We start from the raw sequence: 21,787 nt of genomic DNA on the forward strand, positions 1-21,787 counted from the left end.
GCCTTGCCAAGCTACAGCTGTGACCTACAGAGAGAGGAATCGGTGTCCCAGATTTTCGAGCTTATTGTATGGCCAGTCACCTACAGTGGTTATCTTATGGGCTAGCAGGACGAAACATACAGAAAATTGGTTAAACATCTCAACTTATTGCCCGGGGTGCGCTCCACACCCTACCCTTGCCCCATATCAAGACCCCACTCACTACTCCCCCTCTGCATTACAGTACTGGAGGAAGACTCTTCGATACACCAAAAGGGCCCCCATATTCTCCCAATATTCCCTAGCCTGGGATTCCAACTACTACTGGATTAATCTTGAAAAGAGCCATATCCTCCTGAATGCAGGAAGGGGTGTCAACAATTGGAACACTGTTCAGCGACGGCATATTGGCCGATCATGAGAATTTTACGCATTCCCCTGGGGTCCCACCGACCCTTTTTCCTCCTACACGCAGCCATCTCTCATTACATCAAACTCCGTTGGTTCCACCAACGGAATTGAACCCCCAAGCATGAACAAGTGAATGCAGTATATCTAATGGGGGAGGGACGCCACCTCACTTGCTGGCTCTACAGAGGTATTCGGTCACACTCCGGAATACTATTGTCCCCCACTCCATATTAAATGGTCGCTAGAACTGGAAAGGGAGATGACCGATAAAGAATCGGTCTCCGTTTTAGAATTTCCTAAGAAAGTGTCCTGCAACGCTAAATTCAAACAACTACAGTACATGATATGACATAGTGCATACCTCACACCACATCGTATATTTCCTAATGCCCAGCTTGCATGTCCTAGGTGTCAAGAGGTGTACGCGAACCTACTTCATAGGTTATGGGGTGCCAGCGTTTGCATGCATACTGGCACACAATCAGCTACAGAGTGCAAGAAATCACCGGCGCGGCAGTTTGGTCACCTTACATACCCGCCCCTAACGACAGAAGATCCAGCACAGATTTGCCGATCTGGTCGTACTCATAGCAAAACGTGCCATCACAAAGCGCTGGAAATCTGCTTCTCCCCAGACACCACTCTTGGCAGACTGAAACGATCCGCTGGACCACTGTAGAATGCGCAACTATTGGACAGGAAGAGCTTCGAGGGCTGCGTAAGATTCCTATTTCTATGGAATGGGATCAAATGCTCGAAACGTTTAAATCCATAGGTATACTAACTCCTCCAACATCACAGGTCAGGCCCATCTCACCCCCAGCTCCCGTACCCCCAGCAATTGTGCTGCCCGATACTCAGTAGTGCCGTACTACTTTACGCCCTTAAATGCATAGTAATCTATAATGATAGATGTTCTGCATTTGTTTTTCTTTTATTGAATACATACAATCTTTTGTTATGTCATGCAAAAACCTAGTGGACCAGAGAACAAGGCGGAGACGGGTGGCTATACGTTCTGTATTAGCAGAGTATAGTATAGTTCATTAGGTAAATAAGAGTTGGTCATTATTAGAAATGTTCTATGTATTAGAGATTCGAATATTTTTGTGTTGCTGCTCTGCGGAGCATTTGTCACTGTTTCGACTAGTGCTTCTGTAGAAGTATATTTACGCCATCATATACATTTTGAACTGAACTATTGTAGTCATGACTATCGCTTGGCAATGCCTCTGTCAAGTGGAGAGAATTTATACCATATGTACTACGATGATTTACAAAAAAACTCAATAAAATGAAGTTAAAACATTTTTTTTTGTCAAATCTGTCGACCCTGGTCGCAGAATCTTCGCAGATGCCCTCTGGAACCCTCACCATCTAGTGCTGCAGGAAAAATGACAGCTTATGGCATAGAGAAATACAGGGAAAGATTTAGAATTCCAGGACTTTCGTGAGAGGCTGAGCGATTACTATCAGAGCATTGGCAGATGGCACAGGCAAACGCTATAGACCAGCCAGGATGAGATAGTTACTTTGGTGTCTGCAAAGGGGTACAGATCCCATGAAGTCCGATGTTGTCCAAGTTCTGAACTGCTTACCCTCTTTAACCACGGATTGCATGGCCTATAGGTCTATTATTACCTTCATGTCAGCAATTTCTGTGGGTCACCTCCCAATCTATGGTTCTCCAGTTTGGGAAGGGGGTGAAGGAGGGGGACCCTTTGATAAATAAATTGATATGGGGCATTCGATTGTCTCCAGTCTCTGGAACAGCGGTATTCTTCCCTGTGACATGTCAACAAGGTACGCAATCGGTTTGTCACAAAAAAATACCTAGCATCTCTCCAGGAAGTAATTAACAGGTAAGATGGGCATGTTAATATGCTGTTTCATGCCTAAGGGTATCCGGTGTTGGAGGTCTAGACATCTCAGGTAGGCTTTTTACCTCCGATGTGACCTTTCATACCTCCAGGAGGACAAAATTCCACTCTAGAGTGATTTAATATCCAGCTTTTGACAAAATGACCAAATTTAATGTGGCAAGATGGCTTAAGGCTTAGGAGAACATGAAGAAAGAGTTGCAGCCTCCAGTAGAACTGTAAATCCTAGTTTCTATTTAGAAAGCCCTTCAAGGTGGGTACCTCCTCAACCATAGCAAAGTGGGAACAATGGACGATGCAGGAGGCAGGCATAGCTAGAGCAATGTTTGATACCGACTCTGTTAGAGTGACTATGGCCGCCAAAGTTCTCTTATTATGTGCAACACTGGAAGATCTAATCAGTGCTGCAGAATGGTCTTCAGACTCCAAGTTTAAGAGGTTTTATTTCAAGCCAGTCTTCGATATGGCATCCTTGGTGGTGGATAAGCTTTCAATAAGAATAATCTTCGCCTCCTGTCCAGGTACCGAACATAAAATGTCCTAGTTTTCGTAACAGCAAGTTTCAATTCTATTAAGTACATGGAGACCAGACGATAATAAGGATTGTATTGCGTCCATAATAAAGGAACAGGTACAAGTTACGCACAGATGGAAGACCTCACAAGTTATAGGTATCAGTTTTTCATGACTTTAAAGAAGTGTAGTGGTGGTGGTGGTATTAGAATTAAGAGGTTTCCAAATGAATGAGTTCTGGTATTGCATGCAACAGCGATTACAAGGGTAGGATGGCGACACTTATTATCCTAAGGACTGAACTCCAAACAGGAGTGAAGGCTGCAGAGATTATGGTCACGGTCACAAGAAGAAATACGGAGTGTAGGGTAGGAAGACAGACTATATAATACAATTGGTTTAAGGTTTCTAGTTCCTTTCCCAGTGGCTCAGGAGGAAGGTAGTTTTCTGTTAAATGTTGAAGGCTGCTGGAGAAAAATAAAGTAGAGAAACAAATGCATAATTCTTGCCCGCTTGCCCTCCACAGAATGTAAATGTTCCATTATGGAAGTTAAAAACAAACAAACAAAAAGTCAATACTGGCCCCTTCCCACACTACCAAAAAGAGAACCAATCTTTACCTTCCCACTCTCGTCATCCGATGACTTATGGTTGTGGCTCTGTGCTGCTCTAAATCCCCAGATAGGCACAGAGACTGGCAGCGACTTGGCATACTGTTGGAATGCAGACTGAGGGGGCGGGTGACCAGGGACTTCCTCACTTAGACTGCCGTCTTATAAACAAGAAAAGAGAAACACTCAATAGCAGAACATAATTTGCTTCTAAGTCTATAGTGAACCAATCAAAGATCATGCCAGAATAAGCAAATTCTCCACTTACCATCTGTGCTCTCCTCTTGGTCAGACTCAAAGAAGGGCTCACACTCCTGACTAGTGGAATCTTCATCCATCACAAACATTCCTAAAACAAAAGACAGGTCTGGGTCAGTAAGTGTCTACATCAAACTTTACACTCTTATGATGTGTTTAACTAGTAGTTGCGGCTAGTTTGAATAACGAATAAAAATAAAAAAAGGGGGGGGCAAAAGGCATTTATACATTGAAAGTTTAGAAGTCCTTTCATCACTGTTGTGCCAAGAGGCAAAGCATTATTTACAAGCATCAGACCTATTGAATTTACTCTAGCAGAATTGTTATAAATGCATTAAAGGGCTGAAGCACCGGGCATCACAGAAACATATCAGTTAAAAATAAATGAAGAAATAAAAAAAAAAGAAGAAAGCTAAAGACTGGAAAAGAAATGCCTATTCAACGTACACAGATGAACCAGAACAACTCCCTTCGCTATATTATTCCAGTTAAGGCATGGTAAGGAGAGCAATTGAGGTGGACTCCCCCCAGTTTTGCTTTGTAAGCCAATTCAGGCCACATTCGTAGCACAAAAGACCTAGGCCATTGGTAATAAGAAAAGTTTGTTTTGATCTATTGTTTTAATTTATGCAATTAATAGAATTATAAATGTTATTCAAGACATTTAAAATTCATTTAATTTTATTTATTTTCCAGTAGACTGTGCAGGATTGGTCAGACTACGCCATCATTTAGTTATTATGTTCCATTTCTTTCCGTGCCTCCTCCTCCTCCTCTCTATTAGAAACGGCAATCCTCTGTTCCCCATTACATGTTTCAGAGCAATTTGTGGTAAAGTCTGTGAGCTGTCTCGGTGCAGGGAAGAATGCTCTGTCTGGTGATACATAGAGCATGGTCAAACTGAAAGTACAGTTGAGAAACCCTGCTCACCCTATGACATTCCTTTCATAAGAAGTCAAAGTGAGTGGGACCTACTTGAAAGACACGGATTTAAAAAAAAAAAAAAAAGGGGGGTTTTGTGTGTTTTTTTCAAACTAAACCAATGCCTATAATTTTAGAGCCAAATTCTTACAACATGGATGTTTAATGCCTCCCTTGAGTAGCCTCAGACTGAGGGATGGAGGTGATTTCCTTTGCTGTTAAGTGAGAGAAAAGGACAGACAGGCACAGAGGAACCAAGCTCTCCCTCCAGGGCGTCGCAATCTGCAATAATTGGAAATGTGTTCAATTCGTTAAGCAACTAATCTAAAGGTTGCTTAGGAGCAAGTATGTGCTTTAATTATTCTCAAAACAGACCGTGTTGTCTTAGGAACAACATCACGACATATGCATCAAAAACAAAGAAAGATCAGAGCCTTAGCCTAAGAGCACTCGGAGGGTATTAAAAATCCAAAACAATGTTGGGGGGACAGGATTGATCCTAGAATGCCGAAAAGCAGTCTAGGTCAGATTCTAGCTAAGTAATTCCACTGTATATGCAAAGATAGTCATGAAGTTTCTGTCTGGGGAAAAGATTCTGTCAACAGACCATTTGTGGAATTCTGTGTAAATTCAATACCTCAGTCAAAAAAGAAAAAAAAGAAAAAAGAAAAAAGCTGCACGGGCAAATGTTTGTTTGCAGATGCAGTATTAAAATTAGAGCTGGATGGTCAAGAAACAATGTTAGTGTAAAAAAGTGCATATTTGGGGGCGGCTAAGATGTGATAGGAGGTAGACATGCTGGCCTTCTTGACTCAGTAATGAGCAAGAACTATGGCGATTCCAGACTAACAGTTGAGTCCACAACATAGATTAAAGGAGAATTCGAGTGGGCAGGATTAGACAAGCAGGTGCACAGGATTGTATTGAATAGTCTGAGTGGCAGATCAAAATAAACAACCTATTTCCAATTCCACTGGACAATCAAGTAGTAATTAACTCTTAAAGATGAAAAGAAATCTTATTGCACATCTAATGGATTGTCAACAAGTGTATATAGTGTCTGGCATCTGAAAGGTTGACTTTCCCACTCAAACAAAATAGAGGAGAAACAAGCCTTGGCAGGAAAGGTAAATAGACTTTCCTAAGCAACAAAGGGAGTTGTACTGATATTCTTGCTGCCACCATCTTTCATCTGTTTAACATACTGAGAATTAAAAATGGCTCTACAGTAACCTGAAAGAGGCATTGGTGCACTGCTGGAGTTAAATTGACAGAGGAGGATGTCAGTGGCAGAGTTTTTCACAAAATCTTTCTATACCAGCTCAATACACAAATACCAGTACTACGCGTTTCACACAAAATTCACACAGATTGAAAAATAATTTTACACTCATAGCCTCAATAAAACAATATAGCATCACATTCGAAATGTATATTCTTTCCTGGATGCCACAAGGCTTTAGTTATACTGCATGCCTAATGATTCTAGTTTGGTTAGCATTATGATGGAGACAATTTTGATCTTAATTTGCACGTTATTAGCATCTCTCTCCAACATTGCCCATTGGTACTGGCTCCTATTATTAACTGAACATCTCTGTACCCAACCAGTGAAGCAGGTAAATTACTTATGCCAGTGAAAGTGTACCTTCAAACATCTAGAAATTCTACAGGTCTGAGTCGGGTATCTGGCCTGGTTCTGTAAGCTTGTGTATTTGTTTTCGTTCAACCATGGAATTATTTAAATCCTTATTGGCACAAAGAATGGAAATGCAATGCTTAAAGATGTGGTGTATAATGTTGGGGTGCCATGAATTTACTTGGGAAATACTTGCCTTGCCATTAACTTGTACTTTTTTGCATACATGGCTGCCTTGCCTTAAACATCCTCTGAAAAGTGGCAGATCATGTAGTCCAATAAATGCTAAATGACCTTTTGTCAAGTATGACACCTAATCAGATCAAGCTTATAGACACCTAATCAGATCAAGCTTATAAACTAAAATCACTCCACACTTGTTCTTACTCTTGCATTTTCTTTCCGTGGAAAACATATGTTTCAAAGAACGGCAAATATGGATATCAGTACATTTTCTTTTAGGCTCGTGTCTTGTGATAATGGAAGGTTCATATTTATAACAGTTTATACAGTATAATAAAAAACAAGCCTATCCATAAAAAGGCTCCGAAAAAAACGGAAAGCTTAAAGATAAACGATATAAAAACGTGCATAAGCGTCCTTAATCATTGATTGGTCAATGAAACAGCCATCTTTCATCCTTACTGTATGAAATCTTCCTTTTCTGTGTGATTAGCAGAGATATTTCACCATTTTATTGCCGTCCAGTGCCCAGTGTATATGCACAGTCCCTAAAATCATTGTGAAATAAGCTCATCACTGACTTGCTTATTTATCTTTTCTATGAAGTCATAGTATATAGTGCAGGAATACACCCATGGAATGAAAAGTTAACTTTCACCTGTGGACTGCGGCACATTTACAATAACACGATCTGACTGTTAAACACCTCACTTTTAAACATTAGTTATCCCTATGCAAGTCTTGTAGCCCACCAGGTAGGGTGCATGGCATGTAAAAGTGGGAGATGTAGAAAATTAATTTGATCCGGTCCTAAGAGTTACAAGGCCCAAAAAGCCATATTCACTGTGGCAGGCCTAGCTGTCCTATGCAACAAAAAAAAATTAAAAAGTGTACCGTTTATAATCACTAATAATTTATCTCTGGAATGTGACCAGCTAGAAAAATTAACCACTATTTTAGTAGTTATTTAGAGCCCAATTCAATAGTGAAGATGAACTTTTTAATAAATATTAAGGAAAGTAATCTTTAGAAAGTTACCCTTTATCAAAAGGCTAGTTATTGTAAGCCTCTGCCAGCTCAGACCCTGTGCTATACCTTGAATAGGCATGAAAGAGGTGAAATGCCTCGCAGGAGCAAGCAATAGATTGACCTGAATGGGCAAAGACGACTCCTCTAAAGGCCACTGAATAGTCAAAATGGGAGCTGTGGACATTCTGTGACACCACACTCAAATCCTTCCTAGCAGGTCTTTCAAGCCACATGTAACACTAGGGGCACACCTTAAACTGAGAGAACAGGATACCAATACAATACTTGTGGATCCCCTGACTGGTTGCTAAAGGATCTTGCTTTTGTCATATCAGACTTCTTTCTCTTAAGAAGGTATGGGCCCATAACAAACAAACTGGATTTTAGTTTTAGATATGGGAGGAGACTAGGATAGCACAATATGCTACCCTACATACACACCCAGCCCTCAGAGCCCAAGTCCAGTGTGGTCGAAGACTTTCTCCATCTTGAAAATGCTCGGACGAATGGCATTTTGGGCCAGTTTGCAGTAAGGCAAACCGGAACCAATGCAGACATGGATAGGGTTACTCCTGGGAACTTTTACCCCATTGGTTAGGGCGCAGCCACCAGTAAGCTGTTGCCAGGCATAAATGTGGCATCTCAGGAACCCACTTCATAACATTTTCTGGTACTGCTGAATATCAGAAGACTAGAACTGCTGACTGAAGAGCCCTGAAAGACTGAACCTACTGCATTTTGTACCCAGGCCAAAGAAGTAGACTCAAGGGGTGAAAGGGCTACACTCCTGTGCAGCTACAGGGACGCTACATAAGTGCCCAGCTGAATAGTGGCAACTTGACCTGGACTGGACACTACTGTTGGCCTCTGCCTGAGACCTTGGAAGTTTGTAAATGCTTCCTCTGAGGTCTTGGGGGGAGGGGGGGGGGGCTCGGAGGGTTAAAACGTGTACTGTAGTTGAGCACAAAGTAAAGGACCAAGTCAGAAGGTAAAATCTATGATCAGGGCAAGCCTGGTAGGTTTGTCTGACCTGCACTTCATTGTGGGCGGCCTCAAATGACACCTAGCTCCTGTCTACAGAGATCATGGATCATATGGGCCAGTTTTCTTTTCGGCTCTATTTTTACTTAAAATGTTTTAAAAAAATATAGATATTATATATACGCACATACACAAACAATAATAAAGTTTGTAAAGCGCCTGGTTACACTTACCTCAGTGTGTCCCCGCGCTGCAGATACCATAAAAGAGCTTCAACAGCTGTCGGGCTGGAGGCGGAGGAGGGGGTCAGCCGGACAACGGGCCCAACTACTTGGGGAATAGGGGAGTCTTTAATTTCTGACGGAACCTTGTGAGAAGTTGGCCTGATATATGATGCTCACTAGTTCTAGTGATCACCTTGTATCAGTCCAAACAACCCTTATGGTGATTGGTTGTAAGTCAACCTTATAGACCAGCTATCCTAATGGTAGCATGGACAAAGCAGTCTTAGGCTAAACTCTTTTGGCATGTGAAGCCAGCTGTTTTACCACAATGTAACCCCTTGAATACCAGATGAAAGGACACCACACAGGTTATGAAAATAAACAATATATTTATTAATAACAACACCTCTGAACTCTTTATGAGGTCAGAGGGCTAAGCACATGACAATCTCTTACGAAAAATACGACAAGTTGCACGAAATTACAATGGTGCCCCAGAGGCACGACAAACCATATACTAAGTAAGTGGAATGTGGAAGTCGATAAAAGGAATGGAGCTGTCCAGAGGCTGTAGGATCGTTGGGACCACGCTACACTAACTCTAGGTAAGTAATAGGAGGCCCACGGAACGCGTGTGCAGAGTGTGAACTCACACGCGAGATGCGTAACAACGTCTATGGACAGTACAGTTCAAGTAAAAGGTGAGTACCTGACTAGTTAGGACTAAAACGACTGTGGAACTGGACACTAGGACAGTTAAACTACCCTTGAGCACCAAAATGCTCTCGTTACCTCACCCACGGGCGCATAGGTGTCAAAGTGTGTCGGGTTCTCGCGTTGAAGTCTATGGAGCCTGGAAGAAAAGATGCTGCAGGCGACCAGGAGGAAGATGTCCGGTGCGATCCAAGGGCGGATCAGTGAAGAAGAGGACCTGAAAGCAGAGGGGACAGTGTTCAAAGTCACTAGCCAGTGACCGGTGTGGAACCAGGAGGGAACCAGATGCGGTCGTCGCGATCAGGTGAAGAGTGGACGCTTGACTCTGCAGCCACGTGGACCAGGAGGTGTCTCCGACGACCAGGATGGAGGCACGAGCTGTCCCACACAGGCTCTCGCTGTCGGCGGTGTCGGATCCGGATTTGGAGTCAACAGGCCTTGGCAAAGGCAACCCACACGGTGAGTGGAAAAGGAGTCAGGCGCGGACTAGGAGCGTCCGGGGTGCCCCTCTTTTGGAAGGGAGCAAGGGCCAGTATGGAGCAACCAGACCAGCCGTGAAGATTTAAAGGTTCGTCGTCTAGGAGGCCACTAGCCAGCCGGCAAGTGACCAGACAACGCGTTGTGCAGCAAACAAGCAGAAGGGCCCCACGCAGATCTCGTGGAAGCTGGAGGGCTGATCTTCGGTGCAGGGGCTGCTCGGGACTGGGGCTTCTCAATCCCCAAAGCACTTGGTCGAGTTTACCTCGGGAGTTGTGCTGGAAGCGAAGTGCAGGTTTTTTCAAGATGGCCGGTCCCACTTGTCTCGTCGCACCCACGGGTCTCAGCTTTGCTGCAGATGTGAGTTGAGGTCAGAGAGGTCTGGGAATCCGGGTCACGTCGGGCTCTGAAGTCTGGATCCTCGAGGGAAGACGACAAAGCGAAGCCGCTGGACGCTTGATGGTGCCTGCAGTTGCAGGGTGGACACTCCTTGCCCACAAGGGAGATTCTTCAGTCTTCTGTGGAGCAGAACGTCGAAGTCCAGAGTTTCTTCTTGTAAAGTTGTTCAGGATAATCTAATTTGGAATGGGACCAGCTCCTACCTTTATTCTCCTAAAGGGGGCTGCACTACTGACTAGGTCCCTCCCATGGGTGGGACCAGGAAGGGGGTGGCTACACCCCCTATCCTTTGTCCGGTTTTCGCACCAGAGCTGGGGCAGGGATGCCCCAGCAACTGGTTTGAACCGGTGTATGCACAGGGCACCTTGTGTGCCCCAGGCATGTCTCATTCCTTTCAGGCCTCCCTACCTCAATACACAAAATCCTGTCTGGGGTGGTGCTAGCACCTCCCAAGGCAGGAAACCCTTTGCCCAAGCCTCCCTCGCTGGAAGGACTTCCAGCAGCAAGAGGTCAGACTTGTCTGTGGTGGCAGCATCCATTTTGTGATGCCAAGGCTCGAGTTAACTTTAACCGGGGTTCACAGTTACACACGTCGTGCCCCTCTAGAAGGGTGGAATGCTACACCCGTCGCCAGAATTGGCGAGGGGGTAGTATTCCAATTCGTTTGACACCTTACTCGACATGTTTTGATAATGTTATACCAGAGTTAGCATTTAACCGCGAGGTTGCTAATGCACTTAAGAGTATATGGTATAGCGTTATCATGGAACAACTATTAGGACTTAGTTCCGCAAGCTGCAGACGGGCTCAGCTCATTCCAGAGCACCATCTCACATAATTCCAAGCACTCTGCCTTCAGGATTGATAAGGCCTGCCATAGGAGTGACTGATAGGAATATATGTGTCCATTTTAGGGTTAGATATAGGTATACTATATCTATAGCAAAGGGCGATTACACCACCTTGCCCCAGCTGTCTTGCAGCCAGTTGTGTCAGTTTTAGATGGCCAGCCAGGGGTGGCATAATACATGCTTCAGCCCCTGGTAGGCCCTGGGTACACCTATGCCCTGGGTACCTAAGGTACACTGTATAGGGACTGATAAGGTGGCCCAGTACAATTGGTAAATGCACCTAAAGTACATGTTTGTCAATTTAGAGAGAGAACAGCTAGGCTGTGGGTCTGATTAGCAGGCCCACAGCCAGGGAAAGTCGTAAACCAGTGAAGCAAAAAGCAAAAATCTGGGGTGACCATAGGATTGCAGACCCACTCTCCTAAATAAACCCCCCCCCCCAAGCTTAGGGACATTAAACTAACCTTGACCAGGTGAGTCTTCCTGTTCTAAGTGGAAATACCTGGAGAGACCACCTGCATTGCCATGGTCAGTCCCTGGTCTGTGCTCCACTGTAAAGTCCATCCCCTGTAGGGAAATGGACCACCTAAGAAGTTTGGGGTTTTCACCCTTCATCTGATTTAGCCATAAGAGGGGCTTATGGTCGGTCTGAATCTTGAAGTGAGTTCCAAACAAGTATGGCCTCAACTTCTTCAGGGCCCAAACCACAGCAAAGGCCTCCCTCTCTATAGCTGACCAACGTTTCTCTCTAGGGGTCAGCCTTCTGCTTATAAAAGCAATGGGCTGGTCATGACCATCAATATTCAGTTGGGATAGAACATCTCCCACACCCAACTCAGATGCATCGGTTTGGACAATTAAGGTTTTGGAGTAGTCAGGACTCGAGAATAGGTGCAGTACACATGGCCTGTTTAGGTCATCAAATGCCTTCCGACAGCTAACTGTCCACTGAACTTTCTTTGGCATTTTCTTGCTTGTCATGTCATTAAGTGGTGTCACAATGGACCCATAATTCTTGACAAACTTCCTATAGTAACCAGACAAGCCCAAGAAAGCTCGGACCTGTGTCTGGGTGGTTGGAGGAGCCCAGTCCTTTATGGCCTGTATCTTGCTCTCCAATGGTTGAACCTGGCCTCCACCCACAAGGTGGCCCAGGTGCACAACCTGACTCTGCCCTATCTGGCACTTGGTGGTCTTGATAGTGAGGCCTGCCTTTTGCAAGGCCTCCAAAACTTTCCTCAGGTGGATCAGGTGATCCTCCCAGGTGGAGCTACAGACAGCAATATCATCTAGATATGCTGCACAAAAGTCATCCAACCCAGTGAGAACTTGGTTCACCAACCTTTGAAAAGTGGCAGGAGCATTTTTCAAACCAAAGGGCATCACCAAAAATTGGTAATTACCTCCTGGGGTAGAAAGTGCTGTTTTGGCCTTGGCATCCTCAGCTAACCTGATCTGCCAATAACCAGCTGTTAGACAAGTTGGCTTCTGCAACTTTCTTAAGTACATTTGACCTATCAGTTCATCTGCCCTAGGGATTGGATGGGCATCTGTCTTAGTGACAGCATTGAGACCCCTGTAGTCTACACAAAACCTCATCTCTCTCTTACCATCCTGGGTGTGAGGTGTTGGCACTAGAACTACCGGACTAGCCCAAGGGCTCTCTGAGGGTTCAAGGACTCCCAATTCCAACATCTTTTGAACTTCTTTCTTAATGCGTCCCTGACGTGGTCAGGTTGCCTGTAGATTTTACTCTTGACAGGCAGACTGTCACCAGTGTCCACCTCATGGGTGCACCAGTTTGTCTGACTGGGGGGTCAGTGAGAACATTTGTCTAAAGGATTGAAGAACCTGTTTACAATCCGCTTGTTGATGTTCAGAGAGGCTGTCAGAAAAGACTACACCATCTACTAACCCATCATCAGGGTTCTGAGTGAGCAGGTCTGGGAGAGGGTAACTCTCTTCCTCCTGCCCCTCATCTGTGGCCATGAGCAAGCCCATGTCCTCCCTGTTGACAAATGCCTTGAGCCTGTTTACATGAAGCACCCTGTGGGGGCTCCTGGGAGTTCCCATGTCCACCAGGTAGGTGACTTCTCCCTTTTGCTCAATGATGGTATGGGGTCCAGACCACTTGTCTTGGAGAACTGCTGGGGCCACTGGCTCCAACACCCACACCTTCTGTCCTGCATGGTAAACAGTTAGGACAGCCTTTTGGTCATGCCAAGCTTTTTGAAGTTCTTGGCTGGCCTCAAGGTTTTTGGATGCCTTCTCCATGTACTCTGCCATCCTAGAGCGGAGACCAAGTACATAGTCCACTATGTCAAGCTTAGGCTTTTTGAGAGGTAACTCCCATCCTTCCTTCACAAGACATAGGGTTCCTCTTACAGGATGCCCAAACAGAAGCTCAAAAGGGCTGTAACCAACCCCCTTCTGTGGGACCTCTCTGTAAGCAAACAGGAGGCAGGGCAAAAGGATGTCCCATCTTCGCCTAAGCTTTTCAGGTAACCCTTTTATCATCCCTTTGAGGGTTTTGTTGAATCTTTCAACAAGCCCATTGCACTGTGGGTGATAGGGTGTAGTAAATTTGTAATTTACACCACACTCCTTCCACGTTGCAGTCAAGTATCCGGACATGAAGTTTGCACCTCTGTCAGAGACAACCTCCTTAGGAAACCCCACTCTGGAGAAAACTCCAAGTAGGGCCCTGGCCACAACAGGAGCTGTAGTGGTCCTAAGGGGAATAGCTTCTGGATACCTGGTGGCATGATCCACTACCACCAGTATAAATCTGTGCTCAGATGCTGTTGGGGGGTCCATTGGTCCAACAATGTCTCTCCTCACTCTTTCAAAGGGTACCCCCACCACAGGTAGTGGTATAAGGGGGGCCTTTGTTGTGCCACCTGATTTGCCACTGGCTTGACAGGTGACACATGAGCGACAAAACTCTTTGGTGTCTTCAGACATGTGAGGCCAGTGAAAGTGTGGGGCAAGCATGTCCCAAGTCTTGTTCTGGTCCAAGTGATCTGCAAGGGGAATCTCATGGGCTAAGGTGAGAAGGAAACCTCTAAGAGTCAAGGGGATGACCAGCCTCCTGGTAGCACCAGGTTTGGGGTCTCTTGCCTCAGAGTATAGGAGTCCATCATCCCAATATACCTTATGGGCACCTGTAGCATTCCCTGCAGCCTCAGCAGCAGCCTGCTGTCTGAGGGGTTCAAGGGAGGAACAGTCTAACTGGGCCTGCCTCAGGTCTGCCCTGGAAGGTCCCCCTGTCCCAAGAAACTCAACCTGTTCAGGTTCAAGCTCTTCTAGGACAGTTCCTTCTGGGGTCTTTGGGCCAGACTCCTGTGAGAGCTGATCCTCAACCTGAGGCAGGGGGGAAGGCTCAGCCTTACCCTACTGCTCTTCCTCTTGGGTAGTGTCTGGTCCATTCTTCCAGGATCCAGCACTTGTACAGCTGGGCATTTCTTGGCCTGTGACCTGGTCACAGCAAGGACATGTGAGGAAAGACCTAGCATTTCTACATGAGTCCTGTACTCCACATCTGACCACAGTGAGGGTTCCAAATCATTGCCCAAAAGACAATCTACTGGGAGGTCTGAACTAACTACAACCCTTTTGAGGCCAGTTACCCCTCCCCAGGAGAAATTAACAACTGCCATACTGTGATTGGTAGTGACATTGCTAGCATTGGTAACTAGGTAGTCTGAACCTAGCATGATCTGGTCAGGGTCCACAAATGTTGGTGTCACCATAGTGACACTGACACATGTGTCCCTGTAGGCCAGAGCCATTTTTCCAATGATTAAAGGCGTTTGCCTGTATTTGCCCAGAGTACTAGGACTTACAGTAGGGGTCATGTCCATGTCCCCAGTACAAACAAGAACTGCCGGAGTAGGAATTCTGACTAAGTCAGAACCCACCTCAGTTCCCAGGGTTAACCCAACTATAGCCTTGGGAAGTACACTACCACTACTAACTGTACTAGGGGGTGGAGGTGTCTTAGGGACAGTAGTGGTAGGAGTTTGGCCTTTCTTGGTGCACTCACTAAACCAGTGAGTCTTACATTTACAGTATTGGCACCATGGTTTCTTAGGACCATCATTATTCTTCTTTTGGGAATTTTGGGACCCACCCTCGTTAGGTTGTTGGGGCCCTGTTGAAGAGTTCTGGTCATTTTGCTTATTCTCATTACCCTTCTGGTCTGCTTTCTTCTGGCCACCACCCTGGTTCTGGTTCTGCTGCTTGACCCTTGTCCTGACCCATCTGTCTGCCTTCTTTCCCAATTCTTGGGGAGAGGTCAGATCTGAGTCAATCAAGTACTGATGCAACAACTGGTTCTGACAATTATTTAAGATTTGCTCTCTCATAATTAGATTATACAATCCTGTGTAATCAGTAACTTTACTTCCCAGTAACCAGCCTTCCAAAGCCTTAGTGGCACAATAAACAAAGTCAGTCCAATCTTGAGCCCGAGTTTTCTGGGTGTCTCTGAACATTAACCTGTACTGTTCAGTTGTTAAGCCAAACCCATCAATCAGTGCAGTTTTCAAAACTTGGTAATCATTAGCATCCTCATCTCTAACAGTGAGGAGCTTATCTCTACCTTTACCTTCAAAGGAGAGCCACAATATAGCTGCCCACTGACTCTGGGGTACCTGCTGTACTTTGCAGGCCCTCTCCAGAGCAGTTATCCACTTGTGGATATCATCTCCTGTCTTATAGGAGGGCACTATTTTACTCAGGTTTCTAGTATCAAAACCCCTTTCTCTATCCCTAGGGATATTGCTGCCACCAGTGGCGACTACCCCACTCAACTGTTGCTCTCTAGCAAAGGCAAGCTTCTCCTTGGCAATGGCAAGTTCTTCCCTTTGGATCCTCAGATTAGCCTCCCTCATCTTTGCTTCATGCTCTCTCCTCTGAGGGGAAGTCATTCTCCTCTGAGCAGATGCATGAGAGTGCACAGATCTATTGGAGTCCCTAGAAGGAGATCTATCTCTCCTAACCCCAAAGTTAGGCCTGCTAAGGGTCAGCACTGGGGGTCCCCCAGTTCCTTCCCTATGTAGGTCTAAGTTGGCCCTTGTAAGTCTGCTGACTAAAGTTTGCCCATTTTCTGCCTCATCCCCAGATACATCCCCTTCTTCCCTATCTTCATTCTCTGATTCAGGGAGGTTGGAGTCTGGATCACCAGGTGTACCTTCTAAGGGGGGCATGCTCCCATCTGAATTAGAGGGGCCTGCAGTAGCAGCCCTTCTGGCATTATATGTCTCTAAGAGACCTAACAGAAAAGGAGTGGTAGGGTTAGAACCCCATTTCAATTTCCTGGAGGTACACAATTGTCTCATCTCCTGGAAACTGAGAGCTGCATATCTGGAAAGGACCTGTGGAGGGTCACTAACCACTAGGGGAGTCTCTGAAGACTCTCATGGGTAGACATGCTTTCTTGTGAGGTGCAAGTGATGCACCTACCTACACTATGGGTTTTCCTACTGATCCCTTGCTAAGAGTTGTGGTGAGGGTGTGCTAGGCCCTTTCTACTACAACAGCTGGTTCAGTAGAACTCAGAGTATTTCTAAGCTTGTTATATGTACCTATAGTACCTTATGTGATCTTTCAAATGATATTTCAAGATTATACGTGGTAAAAACAACAGCAAGCTCAAATCCCAACCGCTGCACACCAATGTGAGAAGTTGGCCTGATATATGATGCTCACTAGCTCTAGTGACCACCTTGTATCAGTCCAAACAACCCTTATGGTGATTGGTTGTAAGTCAACCTTATAGACCAGCTATCCTAATGGTAGCATGGACTAAGCAGTCTTAGGCTAAACTCTTTTGGCATGTGAAACCAGCTGTTTTACCACAATATAACCCCTTGAATACCAGATGAAAGGACACCACACAGGTTGTTATGAAAATAAACAATATATCTATTAACAACAACACCTCTGAACTCTTTATGAGGTCAGAGGGCTAAGCACATGACAATCTCTTACGAAAAATACGACAAGTTGCACGAAATTACAATGGTGCCTAGAGGCACGACAAACCATATACTAAGTAAGTGGAAAGTGAAAGTCGATAAAAGGAATGGAGCTGTCCAGAGGCTGTAGGATCGTTGGGACCACGCTACACTAACTCTAGGTAAGTAATAGGAGGCCCACGGAACGCGTGTGCAGAGTGTGAACTCACACGCGAGATGCGTAACAACGTCTATGGACAGTACAGTTCAAGTAAAAGGTGAATACGGACAATCCTGACTAGTTAGGACTAAAACGACTGTGGAACTAGACACTAGGACAGTTAAACTACCCTTGAGCACCAAAATGCTCTCGTTACCTCACCCACGGGCTGCGGGTGCATAGGTGTCAAAGTGTGTCGGGTTCTCGCGTTGAAGTCTATGGAGCCTGGAAGAAAAGATGCTGCAGGCGACCAGGAGGAAGATGTCTGGTGCGATCCAAGTGCGGATCAGTGAAGAAGAGGACCTGAAAGCAGAGGGGACAGTGTTCAAAGTCACTAGCCAGTGACCGGTGTGGAACCAGGAGGGAAACAGATGCTGTCGTCGCGATCAGGTGAAGAGTGGACGCTTGACTCTGCAGCCACATGGACCAGGAGGTGTCTTCGACGACCAGGATGGAGGCACGAGCGGTCACACGCAGGCTCTCGCTGTCGGCGGTGTCGGATTTGGAGTCAACAGGCCTTGGCAAAGGCAACCCACGCGGTGAGTGGAAAAGGCGTCTGGCGCGGACTAGGAGAGTCGGGGATGCCCCTCTTTTGGAAGGGAGCAAGGGCCAGTCTGGAGCAACCAGACCAGCAGTGAAGATTTAAAGGTTCGTCGTCTAGGAGTCCACTAGCCAGCCGGCAAGTGACCAGACAACGCGTCGAGCAACAAACAAGCAGAAGGGCCCCACGCTGATCTCGTGGAAGCTGGAGGGCTGATCTTCGGTGCAGGGGCTGCTCGGGACTGGGGCTTCTCAATCCCCAAAGCACTTGGTCGAGTTTACCTCGGGAGTCGTGCTGGAAGCGAAGTGCAGGTTTTTTCAAGATGGCCGGCCCCACGTGTCTCGTCGCACCTACGGGTCTCAGCTTTGCTGCAGATGTGAGTTGAGGTCGGAGAGGTCTGGGAATCCGGGTCTCGTCGGGCTCTGAAGTCTGGATCCTCGAGGGAAGACGACAAAGCGAAGCCGCTGGACGCTTGATGGTGCCTGCAGTTGCAGGGTGGACACTCCTTGCCCACAAGGGAGATTCTGCAGTCTTCTGTGGAGCAGAACGTCGAAGTCCAGAGTTTCTTCTTGTAAAGTTGTACAGGATAATCTAATTTGGAATGGGACCAGCTCCTACCTTTATTCTCCTAAAGGGGGCTGCACTACTAACTAGGTCCCTCCCCTGGGTGGGACCAGGAAGGGGGGGTGGCTACACCCCCTATCCTTTGTCCGGTTTTCGCGCCAGAGCTGGGGCAGGGATGCCCCAGCAACTGGTTTGAACCGGTGTATGCACAGGGCACCTTGTGTGCCCCAGGCAGGTCTCATTCCTTTCAGGCCTCCCTACCTCAATACACAAAATCCTGTCTGGGGTGGTGCTAGCACCTCCCAAGGCAGGAAACCCTTTGTCCAAGCCTCCCTCGCTGGAAGGACTCCCAGCAGCAGGAGGTCAGACTTGTGTCTTTGGTGGCAGCATCCATTTTGTGATGCCAAGGCTCGAGTTAACTTTAACCAGGGTTCACAGTTACACACATGTCGTGCCCCTCTAGAAGGGTGGAATGCTACCCCCGTCGCCAGAATTGGCGAGGGGTAGTATTCCAATTCGTATGACACCTTACTCGACATGTTTTGATAATGTTATACCAGAGTTAGCATTTAACCGCGAGGTTGATAATGCACTTAAGAGTATATGGTATAGCGTTATCATGGAACAACTATTAGGACTTGGTTCCGCAAGCTGCAGACGGGCTCAGCTCATGCCAGAGCACCATCTCACATAATTCCAAGCACTCTGCCTTCAGGATTGATAAGGCCTGCCATAGGAGTGACTGATAGGAATATATGTGTCCATTTTAGGGTTAGATATAGGTATACTATATCTATAGCAAAGGGTGATTACACCACCTTGCCCCAGCTGTCTTGCAGCCAGTTGTGTCAGTTTTAGATGGCCAGCCAGGGGTGGCATAATACATGCTTCAGCCCCTGGTAGGCCCCGGGTACACCCATGCCCAGGGTACCTAAGGTACACTGTACAGGGACTGATAAGGTGGCCCAGTACCAATTGGTTAATGCACCTAAGGTACATGTTTGTCAATTTAGAGAGAGAACAGCTAGGCTGTGGGTCTGATTAGCAGGCCCACAGCCAGGGAAAGTCGTAAACCAGTGAAGCAAAAAGCATAAAACTGGGGTGACCATAGGATTGCAGACCCCACTCTCGTACAAACCTCACCTCAGACGGTTCCATACGGAGCTCAATAGGAAGTGGGTTCCATTGTTTACTGGCTAGGTATCTGAATGAGCGGCCGCCCATCCGTGCTTTGTAAATACGTGAAACCTGGACTTGCATACTTCCTAGGGATCTCAATAGCCACTTAGGCCGGTACATGGTCAGCATATTATGTAAGTATAAAGGTCCCTTTCCCTGTGCGATGCGCTGTGCCATGCACATAGTTTTAAACAATACGTTACCGGATGGAGAGCCAATGCAAGGTGGCTAAAGCACGGCTCCCAGACTACTTCCGGGGTAGATTCAGTGCCAACCTGACAGCCTCATTCTGAACACATTGAAGTTGATGCAATCCTTTCTTACTGAATCTGATATACAGCGAGTTCCCATAGTCCAAATGGGAGGTAACTAGGGTGTGTATTAACGTTTTTCTCCCAGTAATGGGGAGTAGGTCCAGAGTCTTGCGAAGATTTTTCAGAATACCGTAGCATTTGCCTGCAACCCCTCTAATATGATGTTCAAAGGATAGATTAGCATCCAGTCGTACACCCAGGTTTTTCACGTGCTCGGAGGGATTGGGGGTGGGACCTAGTTCAGGTGGCCACCAAGCTGAAGACCAAATTGATGGTGTTTTCCCCATCACTAGAAGCTCTGTTTTGCTCCCATTGAGGCGGAGACAATTATTATTCATCCAGCCTGCCAATTCCGCTAGGCAGGTGGAGAAGTTAGCCGCCGCCTCTTCCGGGAGTAGAGATAGGGTCACCACCAGTTGAGTGTCGTCAGCGTAGGACACAATCTCAACCCCATAGGTTTCCACAATCTTCGCAAGGGGTTCCATGTAGAGATTGAATAAAGTAGGGCTCAGAATAGAGTCCTGCGGAACCCCCTGCTTTAGGGACCAAGATTCCGATTTAAAGGGGGGGGAGGGGGACAGTAGACTTGAAAACTTCTATCCGCCAGTCATGAGCCGGCCCTACAATCCCTGCCTCCCTTAGACGGGCGAGCAGTAGAGGATGCGAGACGGTATCAAATGCCGCTCTGAGGTCCAATAACAGCAAGGCAGCCGTCCGACCTTCATCTACTTTCCTTCGAAGCAGCTCTGTAGAAAAAAGCAGAGCCGATTCCGTGGAATGGTTAGCTCTAAAGCCTGATTGTGAGGGGTGGAGAAGTTGACATTCATCCATATATTTCACTATCTGGGCATTGACAATTTTCTCCACCACTTTAGCACACAAAGGTAAAAGAGAAATAGGGCGAAAATCGTCCAAATGGGACAAGTTCAGATTGGCCTTATTTTTTTTTTTAATCGTAATTACCTGAGCTATTTTCCAATCAAGTGGCACATAGATTGCCTGAAAGGATAGCTCTGCCAAATGTCCAACTGGTTCCTAAAGATCTTAGGTGGGGCAGCATCCGTTGGGGTGCCTGACTGGATACTCCGCACTATTTTCATCAGTTCCGATTGGACAGGGACCACAAACTGGTTTAGGCACTTATCCTCCATCAGCCTCATTCTCCCAGCTCGTCCTGCTTTTACCTCACCGGCCCCCGTCGGAAAGGACAAATATATGGTCTTGACGTTCTTCACAAAGTTGTCCCCGAGAGGCTCGCAGACCTCCTTGGAGTAGGTGTCCGGAGCCAGTGTTCTGTTCAGTAAAGTAAGCTCCTTATATATGGAGAAAAGTTCCTTAGAGGAATTCTCTGCTAGCTCAATTTTCTTATTTAAAAAAAACTCTTCTCGTTTTCCTCATCAAACCATGGTACTCTTAAAGGCTATTCTTAGATTCCAGCTTAAGCGTGGTACCGTAGTTTTTACGCCAAGCGAGCTCTAAACATTTGCATGTTGACTTGGCTGTTCTTAAATCATCATTGAACCACGGCGCCGTCTTAGTGCGTCTCTCCGGGGCACTGTTCGTCCACGGCGCCACCCTATCTAGCGCCCTGGTCAACCAGTTCTCATTCTCCTTCCAAGCTTCATCTAAATTCTCTCTCAACGGGGGACAGCCTTGCTTCAAGGCTGCCTGAGTAAGTTTCCCCCATTTCCTTCGTTTGTACGCCCCCGGTTCCAGTTATAGGATTGGTGTCTTTTTGTTGATCACAATTTGTTCCATTTCTTTAAAATGGTTTTGTATTGTGACTTTGGTACTTCATAAATACTTCAATGACTGCCCTAAGTTAGAAGAGAGAGGTGTGTCTGTGTGTGTCTGTGTGTGTCTGTGTGTGTCTGTGTGTGTCTGTGTGTGTGTGTGTCTGTGTGTGTCTGTGTGTGTCTGTGTGTGTCTGTGTGTGTCT

General features: G+C 46.2%; 1 protein-coding gene across 2 annotated transcripts in view; it reads right to left on the reverse strand.

Annotated features, from left to right (window-relative positions):
• The window catches only part of AKT1S1 (AKT1 substrate 1), a 770,156-nt gene that overhangs the window by 613,990 nt on the left and 134,379 nt on the right, over positions 1 to 21,787 (reverse strand). For both annotated transcript variants that reach the window (XM_078655232.1, XM_078655231.1), the window contains exons 3-4: positions 3,663 to 3,743; positions 3,404 to 3,555 (exon numbers count right to left, since the gene is read on the reverse strand). In XM_078655232.1, the coding sequence (XP_078511358.1) occupies positions 3,404 to 3,555; positions 3,663 to 3,743 (233 nt within the window). The remainder of the gene's footprint in view (positions 1 to 3,403; positions 3,556 to 3,662; positions 3,744 to 21,787) is intronic.

Source organism: Lissotriton helveticus, chromosome 7 (genome assembly GCF_964261635.1).
Source record: "Lissotriton helveticus chromosome 7, aLisHel1.1, whole genome shotgun sequence".
Classification (NCBI taxonomy): Eukaryota; Metazoa; Chordata; class Amphibia; order Caudata; family Salamandridae; genus Lissotriton; species Lissotriton helveticus.